At 41.2% G+C, this 26,662-nt stretch overlaps 1 protein-coding gene across 4 annotated transcripts; it reads left to right on the plus strand.

Moving 5' to 3' along the window:
- Positions 1-26,361, plus strand: EDEM3 (ER degradation enhancing alpha-mannosidase like protein 3). Of its 4 annotated transcripts, none has more exons than XM_036387645.2 (21): positions 1-222; positions 1,917-1,962; positions 5,779-5,879; positions 8,393-8,432; positions 8,884-8,996; positions 9,630-9,783; positions 10,263-10,397; positions 10,789-10,894; positions 11,643-11,740; positions 12,977-13,102; positions 13,808-13,891; positions 14,837-14,920; positions 15,100-15,224; positions 15,739-15,904; positions 18,118-18,272; positions 19,040-19,193; positions 19,688-19,882; positions 20,623-20,788; positions 21,174-21,359; positions 22,186-22,233; positions 22,861-26,361. In XM_036387645.2, exons 1-21 carry the CDS (start codon positions 62-64, stop codon positions 23,268-23,270), a joined length of 2,853 nt encoding a protein of 950 aa, XP_036243538.1. In that variant the 5' UTR covers positions 1-61; the 3' UTR covers positions 23,271-26,361. The 4 variants fall into 4 exon arrangements, with proteins under 4 accessions (XP_036243538.1, XP_036243539.1, XP_036243540.1 ...); XM_036387646.2 differs by having other exon boundaries at positions 22,186-22,200; XM_036387647.2 differs by lacking the exon at positions 22,186-22,233.
- Positions 26,362-26,662: the final 301 nt, after the last annotated feature.

Raw genomic sequence — 26,662 nt, forward strand, 5'->3', positions numbered from 1 at the left:
TTCCTGCCCCGGGAGCCGCGATGGGCCCGCAGCGGGACTAGCGGGCACCCGGCCGGCCGCCATGGCCCTCAGCGCAGCTCCGGGCTGCCGCGCCGGGGAGCGGGGGCCCCGCTGGAGGAGGCCCTGGAAGCTCCTGGCCCTTGGCCTGCTCTCCGCCTCCTCCGTGCTGGCGGCCGCCCCGGGCGCCGGGGCCATGAGCAGGGAGGAGAAGCGCCGGCTGGGGTGAGCGCAGGGACGGACGGAGGGAGGGACGGACGGAGGGACGGCGGGCCGGGCTGGCGTGTGCGCTGCCCCCGGGGCTGGGCTGGGCTGGGCTGGGTGACTGCAGAGCTTCGGGACGGCGTCCCCTGTCTGTCCGTCCGTCCGTCCGTCCGTTTGCCCCCGAACGCTCCAGGGGCCGCGCGGTGTCGGTGCCCGGCCGGGCTGGGGCTGCGTGTGCCGGAGCCTGGCCGCGTCCGGGCCAGCTCCGCCGGCTGCGGGGCACACGCGGCCCCTGCTCCGCTCTGGGATCAAGCCGTGGGCTCTGGGAACCTGGAGCTCGCCTTGGAGGCTTCAGCCAGGGCTTGCTGAAAAGGGGCTGGGGGTGAAAGTGAGCAAAGGTAAGTGTAAATCCCCGCTCGGTTGGTTTAATTATGGCCGTGCCTCTGGGAGAGTGCGGGAGTCATAAAAAAGGTAAATGTTTACGTGTGTTCTGCCCAGTTCCTGTATGTAAGCTCAACTGCTCCGGTCCCCCCCCGTGCGCCTATGTCTAATAGGCTGATTCTTTTATGGTAGCTTTTAGTTGAAGAGTAAATATTGCAACATATATGGGAAATACATTTTCCTGCATGGAGTGGGACTTTATAAAACAAATTTGCAATCAAGGGTATTTTGTATTAGTATGTTTCTGGGGGCAGTTTCATCGCCCTGTTCCCATCCAGTGGTGAGTTGTACAGAACAATAATGCCAAAAGTCTGCTGGAGAAGCGATGTGGATACTCTCACAGTTGTTAAGGTTGGAGAAGGCCTCCAAGACCATCAAGTCCAGCTGTCATGTATAAGTTGATATTTAACTCCAGTGTTTACAGTTACTGGAGTTTTCCATCATGGGTTCTCAAGATAATTTGTGTGTGCAATCTTATATATGTTTTCTTCACGAGGCTATACAAGGAGTTGAAATTTCATTCCCCAATTTGTTTTAAAATTTTTGTGTTGCACTTAAAATATCATCTGATGCCCCAGGCATGTGCAGGCCATGTCCTGCTGTTGTTTGTGTTTGCCTGTAAATCTAAGTTTTAAGCAGTTGTCTGTTTTTCTGGGGCTTTTTGCCTGCTGCAACCTGAGAGGCACCTGGGAAAAGCACCATCCTCTGCTCTTTTGATGCCTTAATGCACTTGATGAGTTAAAACTACTTCTTGCATTTCCAAGTCATTGAACTAAATTGGATATTTACAATATAATTGTGGCGTTCCTGGCTCCTTTTTGTTCTGTCTTATCAGCAGAGATTGGGAATTATGTTGATGGTAGAAATTAGCATCCTTTTTTCCTTGCAGGGCTTCTTAGTGAAACAGTTAGGAATGATCACAAGTAGTGCTGTGTCTTAAAAAAATGTGGTTTTTTGGGAGGTTGTACGTGCAGAAGCATTTCCATATTTCCAGACTTACGAAACAAATGTAAGGGTTTTCTTTAGTGTTTGCTTGCCAAGAGATCCCCAAATAATTTAATGTTAGGTGAAGAAAGAGTCTTTACTTTTTGGAGTGGACAAGAGTAGCTGAATCAAGAAAAAAATATTATTCTGTATTTCATTTACTTGAGTAGAGTATGTTAGTAGAGAACCTGTCCCTGACATTCAGATATGAAAGTGTGATACATGTAAGATGGTGTGTTAAAGGCCATTGGGAGACAGACCACTAATGCTGTTTCTTTTTTCTTTTTTAGAAATCAAGTGCTTGAAATGTTTGATCATGCATATAGCAATTATATGGTAAGTCAAATACTTGTTTGGTGTTTTTCAGAGGAGTTGTTGCTGACCTAGGGGAGAAAGCAACCTACAGCACATGCCATTCTATAGAAATATCTGGGAAGGAGGGGTGAAAACAGCTAAAATTAATAACAGCACCTGTAAAGCCTTTAAAAAGACCATAAGTGTTACTTTCAGGAAGGTTGTGATGGCTTTTAGAGTGGTAACTAAGAATTGCTTGTGGTAACTCTCCTAATCCATGCCTGACCTTTCCCAAACCAGTTCATCTCATGTCAGGCTATCAACAGTAAAGTATTTGGTTTGAAACTCCAGGAAAAGGGAGTTTGGGAGAGCTGTCTATGGGCATTAGATTCTGGAGAACACAAGTTGATCTTACTTATTTTGTAGGTAAAATGACATTTAATATTTCTTCAGTGGTAAGCCATGTCAGATGCAGTTTGGGCATTCTTGTACAAACTGTAGAAGAGAAAGGGAATCTGGTGCCATATCCAGGCATGCCAGGGTGTGACTGTCATATGACCATGGGCCATGCTGGCTGTGGTTTCTTTTGCTCTGACTTGTGATTCCTGTGCAGGTATCCTCCTGTTCTGGATCTCTGAGCCACCCCACACACCCTGGTCTGGCTCTGTTTACAAAAGCTTAACCATAAATAGTTACTTAGAGTGCACTTCCTCAAATAAAAATTACTTTCAAATATTCTATCAGTAATACACTTCTGAGGAGAAAGTGTGGAGTTGACTAAGATAAATATAAAAGATTAATTCTTACTGGCTTCATATGGACATTCTGGCACATTCTTTGTGGCTGTTACAGAAACCCCTCTGAAGTTGCATCAGTTCCTGCAGCACAAACTGCTGTTTCCTTGCAGCATCTTGCCACATGTCCCAGGTTCTGTGTTATGGGTTAAACTTTAATATGTAATTCAAACTTAAAATCTCAGGAGTTAAAACTTTATACAGCATGGGAGAGATACAGGACTGTAGAGTGGACAGAAGGCTAAGCCAAGAGGATTTTCAAAGGGGTGCAGTTTCTCCTTTTAACTTAAGCTCTTTACTTTTGAAACCTTTAGCAGTTAAACATCAAGGCTTTTTTGGTCATAATTTTTGTAATCTGGTTCCATGAAAAACACTTGGCTTGGATTTCCTCAATGGAAAACTTATGTGTTTGGCAAAATTGGACAAAATATTACAAGGATCTGTGCTTCTACTGTTCATTGTGTGATAAATTGGCAACTGGTAGGGGTCTTGCCACATCTAAAGCAAGAAAATTCTGTTTGAAGGAGAGAGAAAACTTCAGCTATCCTGGAAGCTTTGAAGCCAAAAGGATATTTATTTGCCACATATGCTGGAGCACTAAACAAACAGAGAAATGTGACTTGCCTGTTTAAAGCTGAAGAAAAGATTAGAGTATCAGACTTGATTCTGACAACAGGAAAATGAAGTGTTTTTGCAGGTGTTTTTGAAACAGCCAGCTGAAAAGTTTTGATTTTCTGTTTCTATTAATACATATTTTAGACATGCATATTTAGAAGACTGAAAATTCATGTGATTGCAAGGGAAATTCCCTTGCCTTTTTTTTTTTTCTTTTTTTAAGTTGTTAACAGAAGCTTAGAAAAAGCTGCTGTTTTTTTCAGTCCTTGAACGACATCTGTAATAATGGGGACATTTTTCTTCTTGGCTGTCAGAACATGTGAAAATGACATGTCAGTCACTTGAGGCTAGTGACAAGTTGGGAAATAACTCAATGCAATAGCTGCTTATTCTCTGCTGTAGGTAGAGAATAAGTGAACTTTTATTTTTCAAAATGCTTCAAGTTCTTTATTTGTAAAGTTAAAAGTTTATTTTTCCAGATTTTTTATCACTTCTCTTATCCAAAATTTAAGCCAGAGATCTCAGTTTTGACATTGCTTTTATTGTGTACTTCTTTAATCTGTTTTTCTGAATACTTTGCAGAGATACTCAGAAACATCTAAGCTGTATTAAAATGATCTAGATTCTGCCTTTTGTAGTTAAACTTGAGGAGAACAAAGACTTGAGCAAAGACCAAAACACTCAGGAGGGTGGTATACAGGGAAACAAACCATCAGTTTCAACAGAAGTTGCTGTAAGAACTGTTTATTTATAGAGGAATGTTCCTTTTTTATTTTTATTTCATGCTTGAATACAGATTATTTTTGTACCATATATTTGGAAAGATTTTGCATGTGTTTACTTGCAGTTTCAGTGCAGCAATTGAAGTTTTTTCTCCTGCCACATGTTAGTTCTCCACTAGAAGTCAAACTGGAGACCTCAGTACAGCAGCCAGTTTCCTGCTGAAATCAAGAGAAAAGCTCTATCTCAAACCACTTGTGTTAAGCTTCTAAGGGAGGCAATTTCATGTTCATTTGAATTAGATATATTTAAGATTCATTGTCATTGATGTCAGTCTTATATTTGTTATGTTTGTAAGAGGCTCAGTCTTGTTAGGGCTTTTTTTTTTTCTGTGAATGTTATCATTTATGTCTTATGTAGTAATTCATCAATGTTTTGTTTGAACTTTTGAGTTCTCTTACCTGTCACTGACTGTCACCCTCAGGCAGGTGAGTTCATTGTGCAGAGTGCAGTGAAGGGCCATCAAGGGGATGGAGAGGCTGGAGCATCTTCCCTGTAAAGAAAGGCTGAGGGAGCTGGGGCTCTTCAGCCTGGAGAAGGGAAAGCTCCAGGGAATTTAACAGGGGAGAGAGCTGGGGCTGTTCAGCATGGGGAAGGGAAAGCTCCAGGGAATTTAACAGGGGAGAGAGCTGGGGCTGTTCAGCCTGGAGAAGGGAAAGCTCCAGGGAATTTAACAGGGGAGAGAGCTGGGGCTGTTCAGCATGGGGAAGGGAAAGCTCCAGGGAGTTTAACAAGGCAGAGAGCTGGGGCTGTTCAGCATGGAGAAGGGAAGGCTCCAGGGAGTTTAACAAGGCAGAGCTGGGCCTGTTCAGCCTGGAGAAGGGAAAGCTGCAGGGAGTTTAACAAGGCAGAGCTGGGGCTGTTCAGCATGGAGAAGGGAAGGCTCTAGGAAATTTAACAAGGGAGAGAGGGAAGGCTCCAGGGAGTTTAACAAGGCAGAGCTGGGGCTGTTCAGCCTGGAGAAGGGAAAGCTGCAGGGAGTTGAACAGGGGAGAGCTGGGGCTGTTCAGCATGGAGAAGGGAAAGCACCAGGGAGTTTAACAAGGCAGAGAGCTGGGGCTGTTCAGCCTGGAGGAGGGAAGGCTCCAGGGAGTTTAACAAGGCAGAGAGCTGGGGCTGTTCAGCATGGAGAAGGGAAAGCTCCAGGGAGTTTAACAAGGCAGAGAGCTGGGGCTGTTCAGCCTGGAGAAGGGAAAGCTCCAGGGAATTTAACAAGGCAGAGCTGGGGCTGTTCAGCATGGAGAAGGGAAAGCTCCAGGGAGTTCATCAAGGGAGGCTGTCAAGAAGACAGAGCCAGGCTCTTCTCAGGAGTGCTCAGAGGAAATGGACATAAACTGAACCATGGGCGATTCCCTCTGAACAGGAGGAAACACTTTTACACTGTGGAGTTGACCAGGTGGAGTTGACAGGGTGTCCAGAGGGGCCAGGGAGTCTCCCTCCTTGCAGATGCTCAGGAGTTACCTGGACATGGTACTGGGCAGCTGGGTCTGGGTGGCCCTTCTTGATCAGAGGGCTTAGACAAGATGAACTTTGGAGGTCCCTTCCCACCTGCAGGGCTCTGTGATGGCCATGCAGGTTTTCTGCAGAGCAGCATGATGAGGATTCCTTTTACTGCTCCCAAGGGTGGCAGTGAGCACTGTGACTGATTCCCCTGTTTTGTTCCCAACAGGAGCATGCGTATCCAGCTGATGAACTCATGCCTTTAACTTGTCGTGGACGAGTGCGGGGTCAGGAGCCAAGTCGAGGGGATGTGGATGATGCCTTGGGAAAGTTAGTGTCTGAAATGGTCACTGTAAACATCTAGGAATAGAAGTACAATTGGCAGCCTATAAAACTTGTTTGTTCAGTTGATTTGGCCAGAAACTTACACTTGTAAGAAGTGTTTTTGTTATTACGAAGTTACCTTACACTTGTAAGAAGTGTTTTTATTGTTGTGAAGTTAACTTACACTTGTAAGAAGTGTTTTTATTGTTGTGAAGTTAACTTACACTTGTAAGAAGTGTTGTTATTATTATGAAGTTAACTTACACTTGTGTTTTTATTATTATGAAGTTAACTGATGTGAAATTGTACCTTAATTAGAAGAAAAGAATTGACCAGTGAATGAGATCCAAAAATTATTTTTTTACTCATTCCCCAAGTATTTTCCATAGGAAAACCTTCCAAATGGGGGCTGACATTTATAGTATTGGTAGTACAGGTTATAAGGGTTAATGTTGTGCTGAACAGAACAATAAACTCTTATCCATGATGCTGGCCTAATAAGTGATATTTAAAGTGCTTTTTTAAGTAGAAAGTTTTCTGAAAACAAGCAGTCAAATGATTATCATGTGTATCATAGCCTGAGGCCTTTGCTGAAGTATAAAACATTATTTCAGACATGGAAATATTTTCTATTCTTTCTTTCAAGGGAGCTGATAGTACAAAATACTGATCCTTTGGCTAGCAAAATGTAGATTTAAGGACTGTTTTTTTCCATGTTAAATGGAATAGTCAAAGGCAAAATTGACCTACTCTAAATGCATTTGTAATTGATACCTTTGAATATGTGCAGTTTATAGATCAAATTCTTTAATAGCAAACAGCTGGGTTTTTTTAACATCACAGTTTAATGTCTCTAAGCACAATAGTGTTAATCAAAGCTGAAATCCTTCTCTTATAGACTGTTTCTAATTGTCTTTAGGATATTGAGCATGTTATTTTGGCTATGTTGTGTTATGTACAAATGGTTTTTAGTCTAGAGATTTCCATACAATCCTGCTGCCTTGGAGGTATCCAAAGATACAGCAGATGAAAAGTGTAATGAAAATGTATTTTGAATCCATTCTTTTTAATGACCTTTTTAAAAAGTAACATACTAGCATTTGAGTAAAAATACCTTCCAGCCCATTTGAGTAAGAAATACCTTCCCCCCTACCATCTACCCTTAGATGCATTAAATTATTGTATGTATTTATTGTTTTTCTGTATACAGACTTTATTCTGTACCTTATAATTAGTTACATTATTATGTAGCAGATTTCTTATCTAATCCTTTTTCTTGCCAGCTGCCTCATCAGTTGTGTTCTCTGCCAGTCTTTGCAATCACAAAAGGACAGGGTGAGGCAGCTGGGTCAGTTCTGTTTCCCTGGAGAACTTAGGAGCCTTCCATATAGATGTGAAATGCATCATTTCTCTCCTCTTGTACAGAAAAAGTTGTGAATTTGTTAGGCAGTTGTGCATAGTCATTAATTAATCTCTGTCTCCTGTAAAACAGCACTCACAAAATGCCCTTATATCTTTACAAATTCAAGAGAATTATAATATAGCAACACTTAATTAGAATTTTGGTGTCACATGTTTCCTGCAAGGTTTCAAACATTGGGCACTTACTGAAATCCTTGGGGTGTGCTCCTCAGTAGGCAATTTTAACTGTTCCAAAGTGTTCAAACACCATCGTGTTCTGTAAATTCTATTCTGTGTTGTGGGTGTGTCTTAGCATAGAGCAGTTGTTGGAATTAGATGTGTTTAAGATACAATCATAGATACAATTCCTGGGATGGGGAAAGCTTCTCTCAGCTTGGGATGCACTGGAACAGCCCTGGAGAAAACCTCTGGTCCTTGTTAGGATCTTCTTGTTTCACACTCTGTGGAGCTGACTTGATGCTCTCTTTTCATGGAATAGTCACAGAATCCCAGCCTGGTTTGGGTTGGAAGAGCCCTTAAAACCCCTCCAGTGCCATGGGCAGGGACATCTTCCACTAGCCCAGGTTGCTTCAAGCCCTGTCCAGCCTGGCCTTGGACACTACTAAAATAGTTCTTTATTTTAGAATAAATAAAGTACTTCTTTAGTTTAAGCCTACTACTTGCTAGTGTTGGAAGAGTTTCTGGTATGAGAAATTTAGCTTGGAATGGCTTTTGATCTCAACATTTTTCCTTTTTTTAAAAAAAAACAAGTGAAACAGGGGCTGGAAAACAACTTAAACTTTTATGCTGGGTTTCTTAATAGATTTGATTGGAGACAAGAAATAAAAATTAAATTTGCTTACCAGAAGTAGAAACCTTTGCAATAAATAAATGTATCTGTAATCATAGCTTCTTTGTCAGCTCCTATTCTGGTCACTAGCAAAGGGAGAAACTTAGAAAGAGGTTTTGATATTAAGCATTTTGAGTACAGCTGATTGTTTTGCAGCTGGTGGTCTGTGAGAATTTAGTTTCTTCCCTGGTATCAGTTACTATTAAAAGTCACTTAATTCTTACACATACAGATCTATAGTAAATCTGTTTTAAATTTTCTTTCATAGGTTTTCACTGACCTTAATCGATACCTTGGACACTCTTGTGGTAAGCTTAATCTGTTGATAAGTTTTGATAAAACAAAGAGATTGTCTTCTGATGCTCAGACTTATTTTTAGATTTCTTTTTCATGGCTGTTGATCTCTGGCTCTGTTTGAAGTTTCTGTTGCTTGTGGGAACTTTGAAGTGCTGTGAGGATGGAGTTTGGAGTTGGTTGTAATAACTACAGCAGTTCCTTCACATTTCATTGATACCTTTTTATATTGCTTTTTTTTTGGCCCTAACTTAACACAAAAGAGTTTGCTCTCCCTTATAGTCTAAAGCAAGAGTCTCAGTTAGTGGTGGGCACCTCTTAGTAACTGCTGATGTATTTCTGGTTGAAATTGTATGTTCATATTTCTTGGGTAACTTTGTGTGCACTGAAATATCCTGTATGCAAATACACTGTGACTGCATTAGCTATACTGGAACTGAACACCTGCTCCCTGTTGTATTCCAGGTGTTAAATAAAACCAAAGAGTTTGAAGAGGCTGTAAAAAAAGTAATAAAGGATGTTAATTTAGATAATGACATAGTTGTGTCTGTCTTTGAAACCAACATAAGAGTCCTTGGGTGAGTAACTTTTGTTTTCAAAACTCCTAAAAATGTGGATTTTAGGTAGTGTGTCTTTAAGACCCCTTTCTATGCTTTTCCACCTGTTTGAAATAGTTGTGCCTTTGTCAGTTTGCCTGAGAGTGGTTTTAAAATGCAAGGCAGGACTTGCTGCAGTGCTACTGGATCAAGCTGCCCCAACTCACTGCTCCAGGCACAGCTTTGCTGATTAAGAACCCCATGAGCATGCTGAGGGAGCAGGGGGGTTGCTTTAGAGAAACAGGCTTGCAAATGGCTCTGTTCAATGCTTGATTTACCACATTTTGGTACCTGGGATCATAGATTATTTCAGCTTGGAAGGGACCTCTGGGGCTCAATGCTGGATCAGAGCATGTAATTTTAAGTTATTATATACCATTTTGGAGGTCTTGGTTGCTATTCCTGTCTAATATTGATGAATCTATGAATCCAATGATAAAGAAGAAGAATTGCTTCCAAAATCCTGGTAGCTAACCTGGATTATAATGGGAATTGAATCAGCAGTCTAAAAATTAGGGTCACAGTTATGTACATGTCACCTAAATTGTAGAGAGCTGTCCTTGCTGTTCATATGAGCATACCTTTTGAGATGTGGATGATTTCTCTTGTGTTTAGAGGTCTCCTAGGTGGGCACTCAGTGGCAATTATGCTGAAGGAAAAAGGTGAATATATGCAGTGGTACAATGGTGAACTCCTGCACATGGCCAAGGAACTGGGCTACAAGCTTTTACCTGCTTTTAACACCACTAGTGGTCTCCCTTATCCAAGAGTAAGTTCTGTTTCTGTAATGCAGGATTATACTGTAATCATGACTTGTGTTGTTTTGATTTTATATCTGTTTCCAGAATAATTTCTGTATTTATTAAGTGGCCAGAAAATTGAAAGCTGATAAATTGCAGGTACTCTAAGAGCCAGAAGTAGTGAGATATTTACAAAACTGAATTTCCAGGAGCACTTGTGACGTTCTGATTTGTTGCTAAAAAAAATTGCTCAGATTAGATTTTTAGAGTGTATTCTCTTATTCAAATGCCTAGTGAACCAGGAAACAGGTTCTTGTTTGGGAGGGTTGAGATTTTGAATATTTGTGGATAGTTCTCTGTGCATGTCTAAGTTGGCAGAGCAAAACCAAAGAGATCTGTTTTTTCTTTCTTTAGAAAGAGCATAGATTATATACTTGCTATACAATCATAGGAATGTAAACTCTTTCAGCTAGGAAAAATAAATATATTAATCTCTGTTTTTCTCTAGGTTAACTTAAAGTTTGGTGTAAGACATCCAGAAGCACGAACAGGAACAGAAACTGATACCTGTACAGCTTGTGCTGGTACCTTGATTCTTGAGTTTGCAGCTTTAAGCAGATTCACAGGAACATCTATATTTGAGGTTTGCTTTCCACGGTATCTTATTTTTTGCTGTAGGTTTTTAGCATTGTGTTTACATTTTGTAATTTTGGAAAAACAATTCTGAGTTCACTAAATGCATGCCTTAGCTGTGCTGCACAAAAACATTTGTATATATTGAGATTTGTAGAGTTTGTGGGCTTCCTTCTAAGGCTTGATTTTTTTAAATAATTTTTTAAATCACAGGAAATAATTTTGGTTGAAAGTAGTTAGAGCAATACAGAAGTAAACAAAATAAATATTCTGAGGATCAGAAGAGTTCTGAAATTGTTAGACATGAAACATCCTAGCATCTTAATTAAAATAGCCAGAAGAATCAGGGAGTTGAGTGTCTGTGTTTCCCTAATTCCCTGTTGTTGTTGTTGTTGTTGCAGGAATATGCCCGGAAGGCGCTGGATTTTATCTGGGAGAAGAGGCAGCGCAGCAGCAACTTAGTGGGGGTCACCATCAACATCCACACTGGGGACTGGGTCCGCAAAGGTGGGGCTGAGCCACAGCCAGGGGGGTCTCACCCCCCCCCAGCAGGCTTACCTGGGCTGCTGAAAGATGTTAATGGGATAGGCAGTGGAGAATCCTGCTGCCCCAAAGCCTGGCTCTGCTCTGAGAGAGCAAAGCCTTCTCTGGTAGAAAAAGTGCTTTTATTCATGGCAAAGTGTTCCCTTTCTCTGGGAGAAGAGGCAGAGCAGCAGCAGCTTAGTGGGGGTCACCATAACCATCCACACTGAGGACTGGGTCTGCAAAGGGAGCCACAGCCAGGGGGGTATCACCCACCCCCAGCTTACCTGGGCTGCTGAAAGATGTTAATGGGATAGGCAGTGGAGGAACGTGCTGCCCCAAAGCCCTCTCTAGTAAAGAAAGTGGTTTTATTCATGGCAAAGTGTACCCTGATCCTCTTCAACACCAAGAGGGAAGTGCCTTGGGATGAATTTTCAGAGACTTTGCTATAAATACATGGGGAAAAAATAAATAGGATGGGAGAGGTGATGTCCTGTGAAATAAGTGTCTTTCAGTGCATGTCTGTCCATATTATTATGTGCACTGGTAGTGTAAAGCCTTTGGCATAGACACACACAGTATTGTGTCTCTGCTTCCATCTGTGCCTTAATCCCAGTGAAAGGAAGCTTTTCCATTTACTGGAAGAGCCCTTAAAATCAAAGTGGGAAAATGTGGAAAATACCCATATCCCTAGATAAAGTAAACTCACCTTTTTATTTTCACCTGTTCCTAGACAGTGGAGTTGGAGCAGGAATAGATTCATACTATGAATATTTATTAAAAGCCTATGTCTTGCTGGGAGATGACAGTTTCCTGGAAAGATTTAACACGGTAAGTTAACACCTTGCTCAGGTTTGTGCCTTCTGCAATACAAATTTCAGAGTAATTGTGTTGTCAGCTGTTAGCCTGAGAAGGGATCTTTAGTAGAATTTCTGTGACTGCTGCTGTGTTTAGTGCCAGCTCTTTTTACTGAGGGTTTTTGCTAATCTTGGGTGATTAGCTGTCACATGAGCAGTTATTTTAACCCTGTCCAGTAAAAAATCAGAACCTTCTAGGCCTTTATCCATGTTCCCAGTATGGGAGAAGCTGTATTTCCAGACCAATACTGCAAATGTTTCTGTAAAAGAACATAAGGGCCTCTTCTTCCAAACCATTGTACAATTTCATTCTGTCCTGGAGCAACAAAAAAACTCAAAGTGTGGATTTTGCTTTTCACTGCAGATCTTCAGGCCCAGGATGCATTTAAGTATACAAGCTGAAAACCACACTTAGGTTTTTTTTAATTCATAAATTACTGACCAACTTGGTTAGCATCATAATTCCTTCATAAAAGCATTATTTATTTTGAAAATAGCAATATCCATTAAAAACATCTTAATTCATAAAATTATTTTATATCATATAGCATGATTTTTTTATTAGAAGTGAATAATTCCATAGTTAAAGTTTTAATACTTTAGGTGTAATGATGATTTCATTCAAGGTCCTAAGTGCAACATTTTCTTGAGCTACATCTATTAAGTGTTTCCTGTCAGTTTGGCTCATGTGCTCAGTATTGCACCTTCTGAAAACAAAGTTTAGGATTGGAAGTCAGCAACATGGCAAGTGACCTAGGGGGGGTTTAGAAGTGCTCTGAGCCATGCAGTCTAGCTGCTTTGTGTGGGTTTTTTAACCTCCTTTTCCTCCTGAGATCCATATGCTTTGGAATTCTGTTGTTCAGAAAAAGCAATTTCAGCTTTCTTTAGAGTGTGCTTTAAAATTCAGCCAAAACAAATGTGCCTTAACTGTGATATTCCTGGCTTATCACATGGCTGCTGGATGTACTTTGTGTATGTGTATTCCTTGGAAATGTGATAAGCTTTGCAAGAGTAGTAATGTGGAGCTTTTCAGTATTTATTACACTTGGTTTTAGTTTGCAGAACTAGAGATGAGAGGCACTGCCAAATGTAATAATGATTGGAGATGTAGTACTGCCTTTTCCATTCAAATACAATGCCAGTCTGGTAATCTGTCTCTCTTTTGGGGAATGAATTGATACAAACTGCTGCTTTTCCTGATGTTTGGCAGCACTATGATGCCATAATGAGATACATCAGCCAGCCACCTCTTCTCCTTGATGTTCACATTCACAAACCAATGCTAAATGCTCGGACCTGGATGGATTCTCTGCTTGCTTTCTTCCCTGGATTGCAGGTAAGGTGTAAAACCCATGTAGAGATGGTTTTAATAACAAAGAAATTATTAACTGAGTTGGATATATGATTTTCAAGTCAAGTGTAGTAGTTTGATTTTCAGACATACTGAGGGAACATCCTGGCAGTGTCCCAGGCCAGGTTGGATGGGGCTTGGAGCACCCTGGGCTAGTGGAAGGTGTCCCTGCCCATGGCAGGGGGTGGCACTGGATGGGCTTTGAGGTCCTTTCCAACCTAAACCTTTCTAATTCCATGTATTCTGTACTTAGTCTTCCAGTCAGTTCAATGCTATGATGCAAGTTAATGTGCTTTGCTGGCTGGGTTGGCCATCAGGACAAGTGTGTTCTTGTAATTTGCTTCCTTCACTCCTAGTCATGAAAATACTCCAATTAAGCTACCTTTGTACTAGTAACTGGTTTTCTACTTTGTGTGCCATTGACATCTTTAAGATAAACTAAAAGACATTTTCACCCTAGTTCTCTGTAAAGTTCATGTTGTTCTACATGGGCAATAATTTTAATGAGTTCACTGATTTTGCTTAAAAAACTCTTAAGGAGTAACTGTGACTTACACTGATAGGGATTAATAATTGCAATATGTAGTGACTGCTCTGTAGCTTTACATGAACGTACCATGAATGTTTTTATAAGCTTGAGTATTATTCCTATGCTTGGTGAATTAATGATACTTTATTATTTAATTTTAGGTGTTGAAGGGTGATATTAGACCTGCTATTGAAACACATGAGATGCTGTATCAGGTTATAAAAAAGCATAACTTCCTTCCAGAGGTAAGCTAGTAGGTTTTGATTTTGTAAATCAAAAATTTGTATTTTTGATTGTGTAAACTGATTCTTACATCAATTTGAGCAGTTGCAGATGCCCATTTGAAAAGCCAGCAGGTATATATGTTATTAAAATCAGAGCCTCATTTCCACAGCATTCTTATGTGATTTGCAGTTCTGCATGTCTGACAGCTGAGAGGATGTTCTGAAATTTTGTATAATGACTTTGAAAGTCAGCACACCAACTTACTGCAGATGCTGCAAGTCTTTGAGCAAGTCCATTGTGCACAGAAAAGCTTGTTTACCTGCTGAAGTGTGTGTCTTTAATCTGTGATGACTCAGGTTATATTTGAAATGTTCTGACTCCGGGTTTAATTCTGACTTTCCTCTAGTGTAAGCTTATTTCTGTTAGAGAACATTTTAATTGACATCACATTCACCTAGTGTGGTTATTGAGAGCAAAGAATGCTAAGCACTGGAATTAATTTTTTGAGGGCTTTTAAAATGGTGCAATTTGGCTCTTTATGGTTTTTTTGGTTGTTTTTTTTTTTGTGTTTTGTATTTATGAAGGAAACTTTAAAAGGTCAGCTAGTTGTACTTAAGCTAACAGACCATCCCCTAAGCAAAGACTTGGTTTAAATCTTAGTGTGAAATAGTAGTGAATATATGACAGAAATGGCTTTTCCCAGTGCACATTAAGAGTGAATAGATAAACAGGAAATTTTTAGATACCTGACTTCTAGCCTGTGGTATTAATCTAGAAACAGCTGCTCAATCATCTGTCAGTGTGCAGTGACACTTGACTGCACTGGAGGTATCAGGTGGTAGGTATGTTTGTAAAAATGGTGTTTAGCAAAGCTAGGCTGGTTATACAGTTAAGATAGAATTCAAGTAAACCTGTGTTTGGTTTGCATTCCTGCATTTATTTTTGTCTGCTCTTTTTCTCCTCAGGCATTCACAACAGACTTCAGAGTTCACTGGGCTCAGCATCCTCTGAGGCCTGAATTTGCTGAAAGCACCTACTTCTTGTATAAGGTACAGTCACATCCACTCCTCTGACCTTTGAGCACTTTTACTTGCACCTAGAGTTTTGTTGCTGTTTTATTTCAATACAGATTTGAGTAGCATATCTCCAGCTTAACTAACCACTTGAGCCAGTTTAGCATATAAACAAGATGTAATGATTATAAATTATTTTTGGTTTTATTTTATAGGCTACAGGAGACCCTTACTACCTAGAAGTAGGAAAAACCCTCATTGAAAACTTGAACAAGTATGCCAGAGTTCCCTGTGGGTTTGCTGCAATGAAGGATGTTCGTACAGGAAGTCATGAAGACAGGTAAAGTTTGTACAATTATCTTTTAAAATATAAAAATACAGAAAAAAAAATCAAATTTCCCTGTGTAATTGAATGAATTAATACTTGAGGAGCTGTCTGTCTTCACTCTGATAACCAAGCCTTAAATTACCTGTTTGTAAATGCATTGAACTGTAAATGCATTGAAACAAGCTGTGCACTGTTTCAGTAGGGTTATAGGGTGCTCTAGAAGAATACTTTCAGTTTAATAACCTTTCATTTGTCTGAGAGCAATTAATTACTTCAAGCTAAATATACTTCAGATCTGTAGGTTTGTCAGGAGGTTTATCTGTTTTTTTCTCTAATGCTGTTTTTTACTGAATGTGCTGAATCATTTCTCTCCAAACACAGCTTCTTCCATGCAGAAGGAATGCTAATGGTTTATGTCCAGCAGTAATAGTCATGAAATCTTCAGAGATGGAGAACTAGGAATATTTATTTTACTGATGTTCTAGAAATGAGCTCTCCCTAAAGGACATCCCCTTTTTCTCCACAGGATGGACTCATTCTTTCTGGCTGAGATGTTCAAATATCTGTACCTGCTATTTGCTGATAAGGAGGACATGATTTTTGACATTGAAGATTATATCTTCACCACAGAAGCTCATCTGTTGCCACTCTGGCTCTCCACTACAAACCAAACCATCTCTAAAAAAAATACAGTATGTAACAGCTCCAGTCTGAATCACTTTCTGTGGTACACTTCCTTTTTTGAGGGGAAATGGAAATAAAATCAGGAAAGATCATAGTTTGAGGAAGTGTAGCAGTTTGAACACATTGTTTAATAGGCACTATTTCATCATATTAACAGTGCAGTCACAAGAGTAGGAATAATGACTGGATTCTGCACTGCTGAACCTTGAGATAAAAGATAGGAATTATTAGCAGGATTTTAAAAGACAATCATTCCCCACTTCTGTATAAATTGGAAGATAGCACAGTAGGATATTTTTGTCCCCATCTTTATTTTTTTATTATTTTTTCTAAAACCTAAGGTTTTCTTGTTTGTTCTTGTGAACAAATTTTGAAAGGTTTTTTGAGACAGCTGTGGAATTAATTTGACAAGATACAGAGCTACAGACAGATTAGGGATGTTTAATCACTTTAGTCCATGCAGTAGGCACCTATTGCATAAATATGAGAACAGTTGTGGGTTTATAAATACTTAACCTTCCAAAATAACCTGGAGTGATAGAGCTGTGCCATGAAGCATCATAAATCCTCACTTTTTTTTTATTTTGTGGTCAACAAGGTGACATAATTTGTCTGTAAGGCAATAAGAAAAAGGAAGAAGAGAAAGAGAAAATTATGTCTGAGACATCAAGGATACAAATTCCCTTATTTGTGCTTCTATTTTTAGCATTTTCTAAGAGTTTTAGAATAATGCCTGGATCAGAGGAAAAGGCTTATATTGTGTGTCAAGCCATATATCCTGAAAAATCACTGTTTGATGGACTTTAGCATTAAGCAGTGACAAATTTTCAGTTATTTCATCTTAGTGTCAAACACTGGTTATGTTTTAATGGGTCATGGGTTTGGTGTTAAATGTTCCTTCAGGGTGGAAATCCCACACCCTCTCTGAAATGTTCCTTCCCTGAGAATTTATCTTTCCTCTTTGAGTTTTGGAAACAGGCAGTTTTCTGAACTAAGCAAGAAGTTTTCTGAAGGGTCTGAAGGAGTCTTTTATGTAACTTTTGTTCCCAATATAAGAATTGAATACCTTTGAGACAGGCAGGGTTCCCACAGCTGGTGCTGTTCTGAGTGCTGGCCTAACTTAGTTTGTTCTGTTGAGAACTGCAAATGTTAATGAAAAGCCAGTAGAGAGGGTAGAATAAATTGCTCAAATGCAGTTTTTAAGCTCTTTGAGTCAAAGCTATAAATGTGCATAATCCAAGTAAGAAAAGCCCATTGAAGGTGGCTGAAAGGCTGTGACATTGGGTGTTCCTCTTTTATGGAATTTTATCTGAACAGATGGAATGTGTAAATGATTTTTAACATAAATACAGTGCTATTAAAACAAACTGTGAGAGAGATACTTGGTACTATCAACCCAACATCCTGTTTGTATTTGCTCTCATAAACAAGAAAGGTCATGCTTAGTAACAGCCCTTTAGGTCTTGGATTTTAGGGAGCCTTGAAATACTTGATTTTTCATTGGCCAATATGTTGCAAACAGGAGGGGTGAGTCTTTTTAGGTAGATAAATACTACATTAATTTTTATGGGTTATGAAATGAACTTGCCAGTTATCTATAGCCAGTTATTTGCTAAGCTAAGGACATGCTAAATGTGGCTCCAAACCACCAGACATGTTCCACATGGTTTCACATGTTACAAACCTGCAATTTGTGCAGATGTTCACTCTGCCATCTTTCCTGAAAATAGAAATTGTTTGAATTATATAGAGATTCATCCTTGCTCATCCAGACTTGCAAGTCTGTGTGGCTCCTGAGGAGGAGAATCTTTTGTTCACATGAAAAGATGTGACATTTTTAGTAAGAATGACCTAAAACCTGCAGCTGGTTACTCACTGTAAAGCCAATATTAGGTGAAACCAGAACTACTCCCTTTACTTGTCCAGCCCATAAAATACAGGGCACTGGCTTTGTCATGAGCAGGCTTGACAAGTTCTGTCTACCAGCAGAGGATTAGCTGTTTCTGGAAACAAAATAATCTAGAAACTACATATAAATTTAGTAAATTACAAATTAGCATGAGTGTTGTATTCATCTGTCCAAGGGGTTGCAGTGCACTGGCTCACCCCTATTGCTGCCAGATGTCCCCAGAACACAGATGACTTAAGTTAGGATTATCTATTGATGTTCTTTATGTAAAAACATGACCTGCATTATTTTACTCTGTTTCTTTGATTTTAGAGCACAGAGTACACAGAGCTGGACGACAGCAACTTTGACTGGACCTGTCCAAACACCCAGATCCTCTTCCCAAATGACCCCATGTTTGCCCAGAGCATCCGAGAGCCTCTGAAGAACGTGGTGGACAAGAGCTGTCCCCGGGGCATTTCCAGAGCGTAAGATGGATGTTTCCTCTCTTTGTTAGCTCAGGGCTGAGTGGAACAGGCTCTGCTCTGCAGGGAAGGAGAGCCATGAGCTGTGCTGCAGCTGCCAGTCCTTTTGGGATGGGCCAAAGGGATAATTTCTGGCCACAGGAAAAATCACTTTGGATTTCAGCAAAATTTAGTTTGTTTCCAGGTGGAATTAGCAAGTCTTTCAAAGCAAAAGGAGCTGAATGAGCTGCATACTCTGGCTGCAGCTCTCACTTGGAGTATTGCAGGAAGTGTGTCTCTCTATTTGTAAAATACTTTCTGCAGTCTCCTGAACAATTCTGAAAGTCTTCTTTGTAGTAAGGAAATTATGCTGCCACACATAACTGCACCCGTTTTGAGGAATTTAGGGCAGTGTTAAGGCTGAGGAAGTTTGTCCTCCTGACCACCTCTTCTATATTTGTATTTCATGAATAAAACTGAGTTGGAACTGTATAAGGCAAGCAGGGTTTGGTCAGTGTGGCAATAATGCAGACAATTTACAAATGAGAGAGAGTATATGGCAGTTTTGTTATCAATACTTGGGAGGGAGGTTTTGCACTATAAAATTATTGCTTATATAAAGACAACTTTATAAAAAAGATAACTTGATTGAGAAGTTGCATTCCACTGAAGCTTGCACTCAGTGGACCAAGAATTCCAGTCTTGTGATGGCAGAGAACTCTAGAACACTAGAGTTCTGTTTCAAGGATAATCTGATTCTTAAAGCTTTGATCTCTGATGTATTTTGGCAGAGAAGAGAGTTTGGGAAGTGGACCAAAACCACCACTGAGAGCCAGAGACTTCATGGCCAGTAATCCTGAGCACCTGGAGATCCTGAAGAAGATGGGAGTCAGTTTGATCCACCTGAAAGATGGACGAGTACAACTAGTGCAGCATGCAGTGCAAGTAAGATGGCCTGGCAGGGTTTTGTTTTTTAGAGCTCTCAGCAAAGTCCTCCCAGCAATGATACTTAATACCTGGAGCTTCAGGAGGGACAGCCACCCTGTGGAAGGAGGCACATGAGCTGATATTGTAGCTATATTTAGCAGGCTGATGCTTGTTAATATTTTGCCTCAGCAACACTTTTTATCTTCCACTAAATTAAGTAGAGGCTGCTCAGGTTGAAGTGATGGAGCCAACAGCATCTTGGCTGAAAACACTGCTTTCAGTGTGAGATGCTTCCATCTCTTTATGAGGTCTATATATTTGTATATTTTCAATTTCCTGGGTGGTGCAGGTGCTAAAGCTTTTGTGAAATGATGCTTGAGTGGAAGTGAGCAACCACCCTGTGTCTTAAAGCCTTTGTAGCAGTGGTCCAAGCAAACACAACTTGAGTTTCTTTTCCCCCAGATTCCTCAAACATTTAAGATAAAATTGTTTATTGATTCCTTTCTCTGCAGGCAGCGAGTTCCCTGGATGCTGAGGATGGCTTAAGGTTCATGCAGGAAATGATTGAGCTCTCCAGCCAGCAGCAGAAGGAGCAGCAGCTCCCTCCTCGTGCTGTCCAGATTGTTTCCCATCCCTTCTTTGGCAGGGTAGTCTTGACTGCTGGGCCAGCACAGTTTGGGATGGACTTGTCCAAACACAAAGCAGGGGTATGTGAGATGTGGGTGTGTCTGTTCCTTTCTCTGTTGCACAAGCCTCAGCTTTACAGTACTGCTGTTGTTTGAGGGCATCCAGTTGATCCTCCAGGTGCTCAGTTAATTACAGGGTTAAAATGACAGGCCCAGTGGTGACAATGACAGCAGTTACAGTAGTGGGGTGAGTGCCTTATCTGTCTGTGCTCTGCTCCTGAGTCATCAGCCATGCTTTAGGATTTAAAACACATGCACAGCATGAGTTGCAAAGCAAGCTTATCCAGTCTGCAGTGCACAGCTGAGGAGATGGTGATTTAGGGGAAGTTTCTCTCCCATGTCAGCCAGGAGCTGGCAGAAACTTTTTAGAGTTAGAGCAAATTGTTCTGAGGAAAGCTTTTCTAGAAGGCTCTGTGTAGATGGAAGAGGGCAATCCACAGAGGCAGGAGTCCCTTTGGGAAGCAGTAGGAAAAACCATTGCAGCCCCAAAGAAGAGTTCCAGACTAGCAGTTCACAGGAGAAAAATTTCCAGAGGCAACACTTCCCAGGTATAGACAAACCACACTGATCATGAGAATTAGGTTTTCATTCAGTTGTGCTTTGCTTCTAGAGCTCCAGTTTCAGGGCACAGATTGTCTGCAGTGACACAAGACAACACTAAATGCAGTAGAATGACTGAAAGAACAAAAATACATAGGAATCTTTCACAAGCATGACCATATTGCTCTAATTCTCTCTTTATTTTTGTTTTTTCCAAACAGACAAGAGGATTCGTTGCAACCATTAAGCCATATAATGGATGCTCGGAGATCACTAATCCTGAGGCAGTGAAAGAGAAAATTGCTTTGATGCAGAGAGGCCAGTGCATGTTTGCTGAAAAGGCACGAAACATTCAGAAAGCTGGAGCAATAGGAGGCATTGTCATTGGTAAATACAATTCCAAGTTCTTAATTTGTGTAAATGTAACCTAATTTTACAGATTTGAAGATACAGGAAAGCTGACAAGCTTTAAGCTGTGAAGCACAGCAATTGTGCTTTCAGAAGATGAAGAGATGTTTGGGGTTTGTCAGGTTCTGTGCAGACACAAATTGGGATGAGGGTTGTCAGTGTTTTTGCAGACTAAAAGTTGTTACTTTAAGGATTGCAGGGTGCTGTCATTACTAACTGCTGAGGAATAATGGGGATAGAAGTGAAAAGTGGAGGCAAACACACGAGGTTGGGGTTTGCTGTGAAGTGACTGGGCAGGGGAGGCTGTTCCAAGCTGAGCTGATCTAACAGGAGGTTTGCCCTTCCCCTGGTACTCTCTGCCTAGATGACAACGAGGGCAGCAGCAGTGACACAGCCCCTCTCTTCCAAATGGCTGGGGATGGCAAGAACACAGATGACATCACCATTCCCATGCTCTTCCTCTTCAACAAGGAAGGGAACATCATCCTGGATGCCATCCGGGAGTATGAGGCTGTGGAGGTGCTCCTTTCTGATAAAGCAAAAGACAGAGGTAAGGTTTGAGGTGATTTATGTAAATCTAGCTCCCCTCTGTGCTGTGGCACAGTGGAAAATGGACAGGAATGATTTGCACTGCAGCCCAGAGGTGCTGTGGTTTTCTGTTTGACACTGGAATTAGTTTTTTATTAAGCAAACTGTTGTCTGAGAGATATCATGTATCTCTCAGATATATCCACTTGATATCCACTCCCCCCACAAGGTAACATGCAGAAATGCTGTTCCTAAATGTCACTTTGGCTTATGAGAAAATCCAGCCTTTTGGATTCCTTTTGAACCCTTTTTGTCATCAGCTGCTTTGAAGCAGCATCAGGAACAGCATGTTTCCAGTGCCCTACATTGTGAGCATCCCTCCCTCAGCAAGATCCCCAGTGACATTCCTGGGACCCAAAAGGAGAGAGACGAGTGCTGGAACTATTTTGCCTATCTAAGGAGAAGTGGTAAACATGAGAAATAAGGCTGCTGACCTCAGATGTTTCGTGGGTGTTCTTGTATAATGCAAGAAAATTGCAAGCTAATACATTCCCAGTTGAAATGTTTGAATGCAGCAGAAAATTCCAGATTTTCCTCTTGTAAGCCTTCTTTGTAGCACTGCTGTGTCCAAGCAGAGTAGGTAAGAACAAGTATCCAGAAAATCAGCCTATTTGCAAAGGGGATATGCCAAAATCTTGTCTTGTTTCTTCCTAACTTACAAATCCCTCCTGTTTATAACTGTGCTAAGTGCTCTGACAAAATGCTGAATACAGGATAGCTCTGCCTTTGAGAGTTTGTAATCCATATCTGCTTCTTCCCCCTCCTCGTGCTTCCGTTTGGAATCCCAGCAACAATCTTTAAAGGTAAAATGATTCCAAACTACATTATTGATAGCAGTAAGTATCCCATGTCAACAGTGGCATGTGCAGTTAAATTCCCTAAAAATCCTGAAATACCAGTGTCCTTCTTATAGCTATAAACATCAAACCCAGGGAAATCTGCATGACTAAATTGGGCAGTTGTTGGGAGCTGAGCTGGGACGTGGGAGACGTGTGTTACTTGCTTTGAGTGGGGAGGCTCTGGCTTTGGCTCTCTCAAATGCACAGTTCAGCAAACTTAGGAAACTCTGTCCAACTCCCAAGTGCTCAGATGTGGGATCCTGGTGGATCTGGGAGTGCTTTAAAATCCAGCATTCAAGTTCAGTGCACGCAGTGGATATTTGCTTAAGGCTGAAGGAGGGTAACTGGCACTGACCCACAAGTCACTCCTGAAGTTTGAGGAACCAAAATGAGCCTCAATGTATTGTTTGCCCTCCTTTAAAATGTGTTTAAAAGGCTTCCCTCCTATCCCTCTGTAAAATACATTCTTCAGTACCATTAAATTTTCATATCACTGAAAAGTCTGCGCTTCCTTGAAGAAATAAGGCCAAAGGAAGTGACCTTGATTTTGAAATACATAATGAAATGTTGCATTCCTACGGTTGTTTTAACTTTTTTTTTTTCTTTTTTCCTTCCCTTTCAAAGACTTGGAGATGGAGAATATGGACCAGAAATCATCTGAAAGTGATGCACACAAACCAAATTCCGAGGAAGCTCCTTCAGACTCTCAGGATGCTGGAGCAGTTGGTGAGGAGCCCGAAGGAGGAGGGGAGAGCTCTGCTGTTGGTGACCCTGATCCTTTGTCTGCTGCCAGCACAGCCAGTGCCAGTGTTTCCATGGCAGAGGAGGATCCCCACACCTCTGGACCTGCAGAGGCCAGTGCTCCAGAGCCAGCATGCACACCAGGGGACAGCCAGCCTCAGGAACAAAACACCCAGACAGAGGCCACTTCCAAAGCTCACTGGGATAGTAAAGTCCAGCCTATGGAATCCATATTAGCAGACTGGAATGAAGATATAGAAGCATTTGAAATGATGGAAAAGGATGAGCTATGACTTGTAATAATAACTTATTTGTTAATAAACAAATGGAGACCTCTTTGGGTAGAAGTGAGGCCCTGATATCCAAGAAAACATATTCAGTATTGGGATGAGCAACCAGGTGTCACCTGGAAAACAACACAGAATTCCAGCACAGGCTCTTTGTATGTTTTAATTTTTCCTGTTTAAAAATGGGAACGTGCAATCAAAGCAATTGGGTGGCCCCGTGGCTGGTGCTGTGCCCCAGGTAGGGACGAGCCTGACTCCTGCCTTCCAGGCTCTGAGGGGACTCCTGGGGCTCTGGGAAGCAGTTGAGCAGGGTGGGGTGACACACCATGGAATGGTTCTTGATGGGCCACCCACCCCTCCCCAGCTGAAAGCCTTCCTTACAGCAGCAGGGGAATTGTTTCCAGGTGTTTGCACAGCTGGAAGCAGTCTGCTTTTGCCTGACATATCACAGTGCTGCTCATCACTCCTTGCACCCCTTGCCACGAGGAACCACAAGGGGACCTGGGAGTTCCCCTCCTGCTCTGCTTCCAGCTGCAGGAATTGTACAAACCAAAGGCAGAGTGTGAGCAGGTCCTGTCAGGGAGGCTGGGCCAGCCATGGGGCCACTGGGAAAAGGTGTGGGAAGGTCCTGCTGGAGGCTGAGGGAAGCACACAAGGCAGGTGTTGAGTCCCAGGTGTTTCCCTTGGCCTCCCAGATGGAAAAACTCCAGCCTGCCCCAAAATCTGGAACAGTCTCTGAAAGGACACAGCTCCATCAGCTGTAGCAAAACCTTTTTCTACAAGTTTGACTTCCAACAGCTTGACTCCATGTTCTTTTTATATACAACTTGTGTGTGTGGTGTTTCAGGCAGGGAGGCCAGGGCCAGTGAGGAAGAGCAACAATTCTGGCTGTTGGGTTGATAGTTCAGAGTCCAGGGGAGTCATCCCAGGCTCTGGAGTTTGTTACAGGTAAGTGGGAGTCCAAATTTGCTGTCCGCATTATATTGAAGTAGAAATGGGCAAGTTTAAACAGCATAGAGGCATTTTGACTGTGTCCAAAGAAACTGCCAAAAACTAATTAACTTGATTTATATAAACTGCTTTTAGTGACTTGTGGTTCAAAAATGGTTTTATATTAAAGACAGAATGAACACTGCCTATATGCTGCACCAGGCTAAAAATGCAGGTTTATGTTCATCACTGCAATGGAGTCAATAAACAGGAAGCCCCACTCTGGACTGCACCTTTGATTTAGCTGGTGAAATGACAGGTGCTGAATATGCAACTGTTAATTAGCACAGCCATACTCTGTATTTATACTCTGTACAGTGAGCAGGGCAATCCCAGGCATGTTGGATCCATGTACTCAGCCACACTTGCTTTCAAAAGTCTCAGAATGCACAGGCATCTTTTGAGAGCATGGCAGTCCATCTAAATATCATCCAGAACTTTAAATCACCAGGGTAGGAGGGAATTTGAGGAGAAATAGTGAATAAGTGTCCTTTGAAAGAAAATAGCTCTTAAATGGAGTTGTCATTCCTTTGCACAAGTAACTGTCTGGAGGCTTGGACTTGAAGCAGCTGGGGTTTTCAGTTGGGAATGTTTTTATTTATGGGTTTTGTTACATGAGTTCATAGAAGGCATTTGACCATGGGAGCCTTGTAAGTGTCCTTGGTTCTTTGGAGCCCTGGGAATGCCAGGACACAGCCAAGTGCAGGATCAAACCATGAGGTGCAGATCAAACGTTTTCACTCAGAGAATTCCATTGATCTGTCAGTGCTCAGTGCCACAAAAGGAGCATCTTTGTTCCCATGCTTTCTGACATGGACATCATCTTCCTTCTTGGTAGCTCTTTTGGTGGAAATAGAGTTATTTTTATATCTTAGAGGCCTCTGGTCATTACTATCTCAAAATAGCAGCTAAAGGTTTTCTTTTTTTTACTTGCAGATTTAGGTGTAGATGTCAAATGTTATTAAAAGGTTAACTTTCCTTGCCATCACCAGCTCATTTTTAGTAACTGCTTTCTCCACCTGTTATTAGAGCAGCAGGCATTACCTTTCAGGGATCCCAGAACTCCATATGGATTTAGGGGGCAGCATTTTGGTGGTGGCCTACCTCAGATTACTGTTGCCTCCTTCCTTTTGAAGTGGTTTTTGTTTCATTTAGTTCTGCTTCACCTTTGAAACCATCACAAGAGCCATAGCTTTGTTTACAGAACTGAATCAGGCAAGGTTGACCTTTTGGGATAGAGGATTAAACTGGGGGGACAGTTTTATTCAGGTTATTTTCACTTTTTATTTCCTTATGAGGACATAGGCTTTGGTTTAACCTGTTCATATCATTCTGGAAAGAATTCAGTTTTCTGTTACTATCATCTTAAAAAGCAAAAAGAATGTATTCGTCAAAAAGAAAAACCCTTTTGGAAAGGGGAGAAAGTGTTCTTCCCAAATGTTTGGAAGTCTGCTCCCTGCATATGGAATATTGCTCATCATTAATCAGGAATCACCCTTAGTGTATAGCATTGTACATTTCTCTGTATGGTATTGAAAACTGAAGAATTCAGGAATCACAGCTGCAACTAGCACTTATTCCATGCCATGTAATTCAGATCAGCCAATTAATTTCTCATTTGATCTTAGAGGAATCTTCTTAATTGTTTACATTTATTGTTTCCTAATGAAGTTTGAGAATGAGCCCAGCTCTGGTTCTCCTCCTCCTGCCAGTGTCCCTGAGTAGGCACCAATGAGTGTGTGTTGAGAGGTGAAAAACAGGACATCTTATGCAACAGGCATCAGTCAGAACATAGAAAACAAACCATTCTGTGAATGAAAATTGTATGTTCAGATTTTATAAGATTTTTGGTTTGTTTTTTTTTTTTTTTTAGCCAGACCAATTTACAGCCGTATATTTTCTTATGGAAGATGTCTAATAACAGGTGCTGTAACACAATTGTTGGGTTTTACTCTCTGGTGATAAATGTACCCAATATTTCTAAGGGCAACTATGTACTGTGATGTAAAAGTCTGGGCTAAAATGTACATAATCCGTGTACATAATTGTGTACTTGATTATAACTGCTGATTGTAAAGATTTAATAAAATGTAAATATTCTGGTCAAGCTGTGCTGAACTGATGCTCATTTCTGCATTGCTGTTGGCTGTCACTTTCAGCAAGGCAGTCACACCAGTCCTTCACTGGCAGCCCCAGGGCTGGAGCCACCCTGCAATTTTTGCCTGGGAAGTTGGCTGAACCCAAAGGTATTGTAATAACCAAAACACCACCTTTTTCAGTCTAGGACTGAAACTGGACAGGCTCTCAGCAACCAGCTCTAATAGGACTATTTCAACCTCTTTTTCTCTATGATTTAGGCATTATTATGTTTAAAATCCAGAATCCAGACCCTCAAAAGTTCATTTTGA

This window comes from Molothrus ater, chromosome 9 (genome assembly GCF_012460135.2).
Source record: "Molothrus ater isolate BHLD 08-10-18 breed brown headed cowbird chromosome 9, BPBGC_Mater_1.1, whole genome shotgun sequence".
In the NCBI taxonomy this organism is placed as follows: Eukaryota; Metazoa; Chordata; class Aves; order Passeriformes; family Icteridae; genus Molothrus; species Molothrus ater.

Coding starts and splice junctions, on each gene's coding strand:
- EDEM3 (XM_036387645.2), top strand. CDS start 62: ATGGCCCTCAGCGCAGCTCCGGGCTGCCGCGCCGGGGAGCGGGGGCCC. Junction 10,398..10,788: donor CAGGAACATCTATATTTGAG/GTTTGCTTTCCA, acceptor TTGTTGTTGCAG/GAATATGCCCGGAAGGCGCT. Junction 21,360..22,185: donor TGATAAAGCAAAAGACAGAG/GTAAGGTTTGAG, acceptor TTGGAATCCCAG/CAACAATCTTTAAAGGTAAA.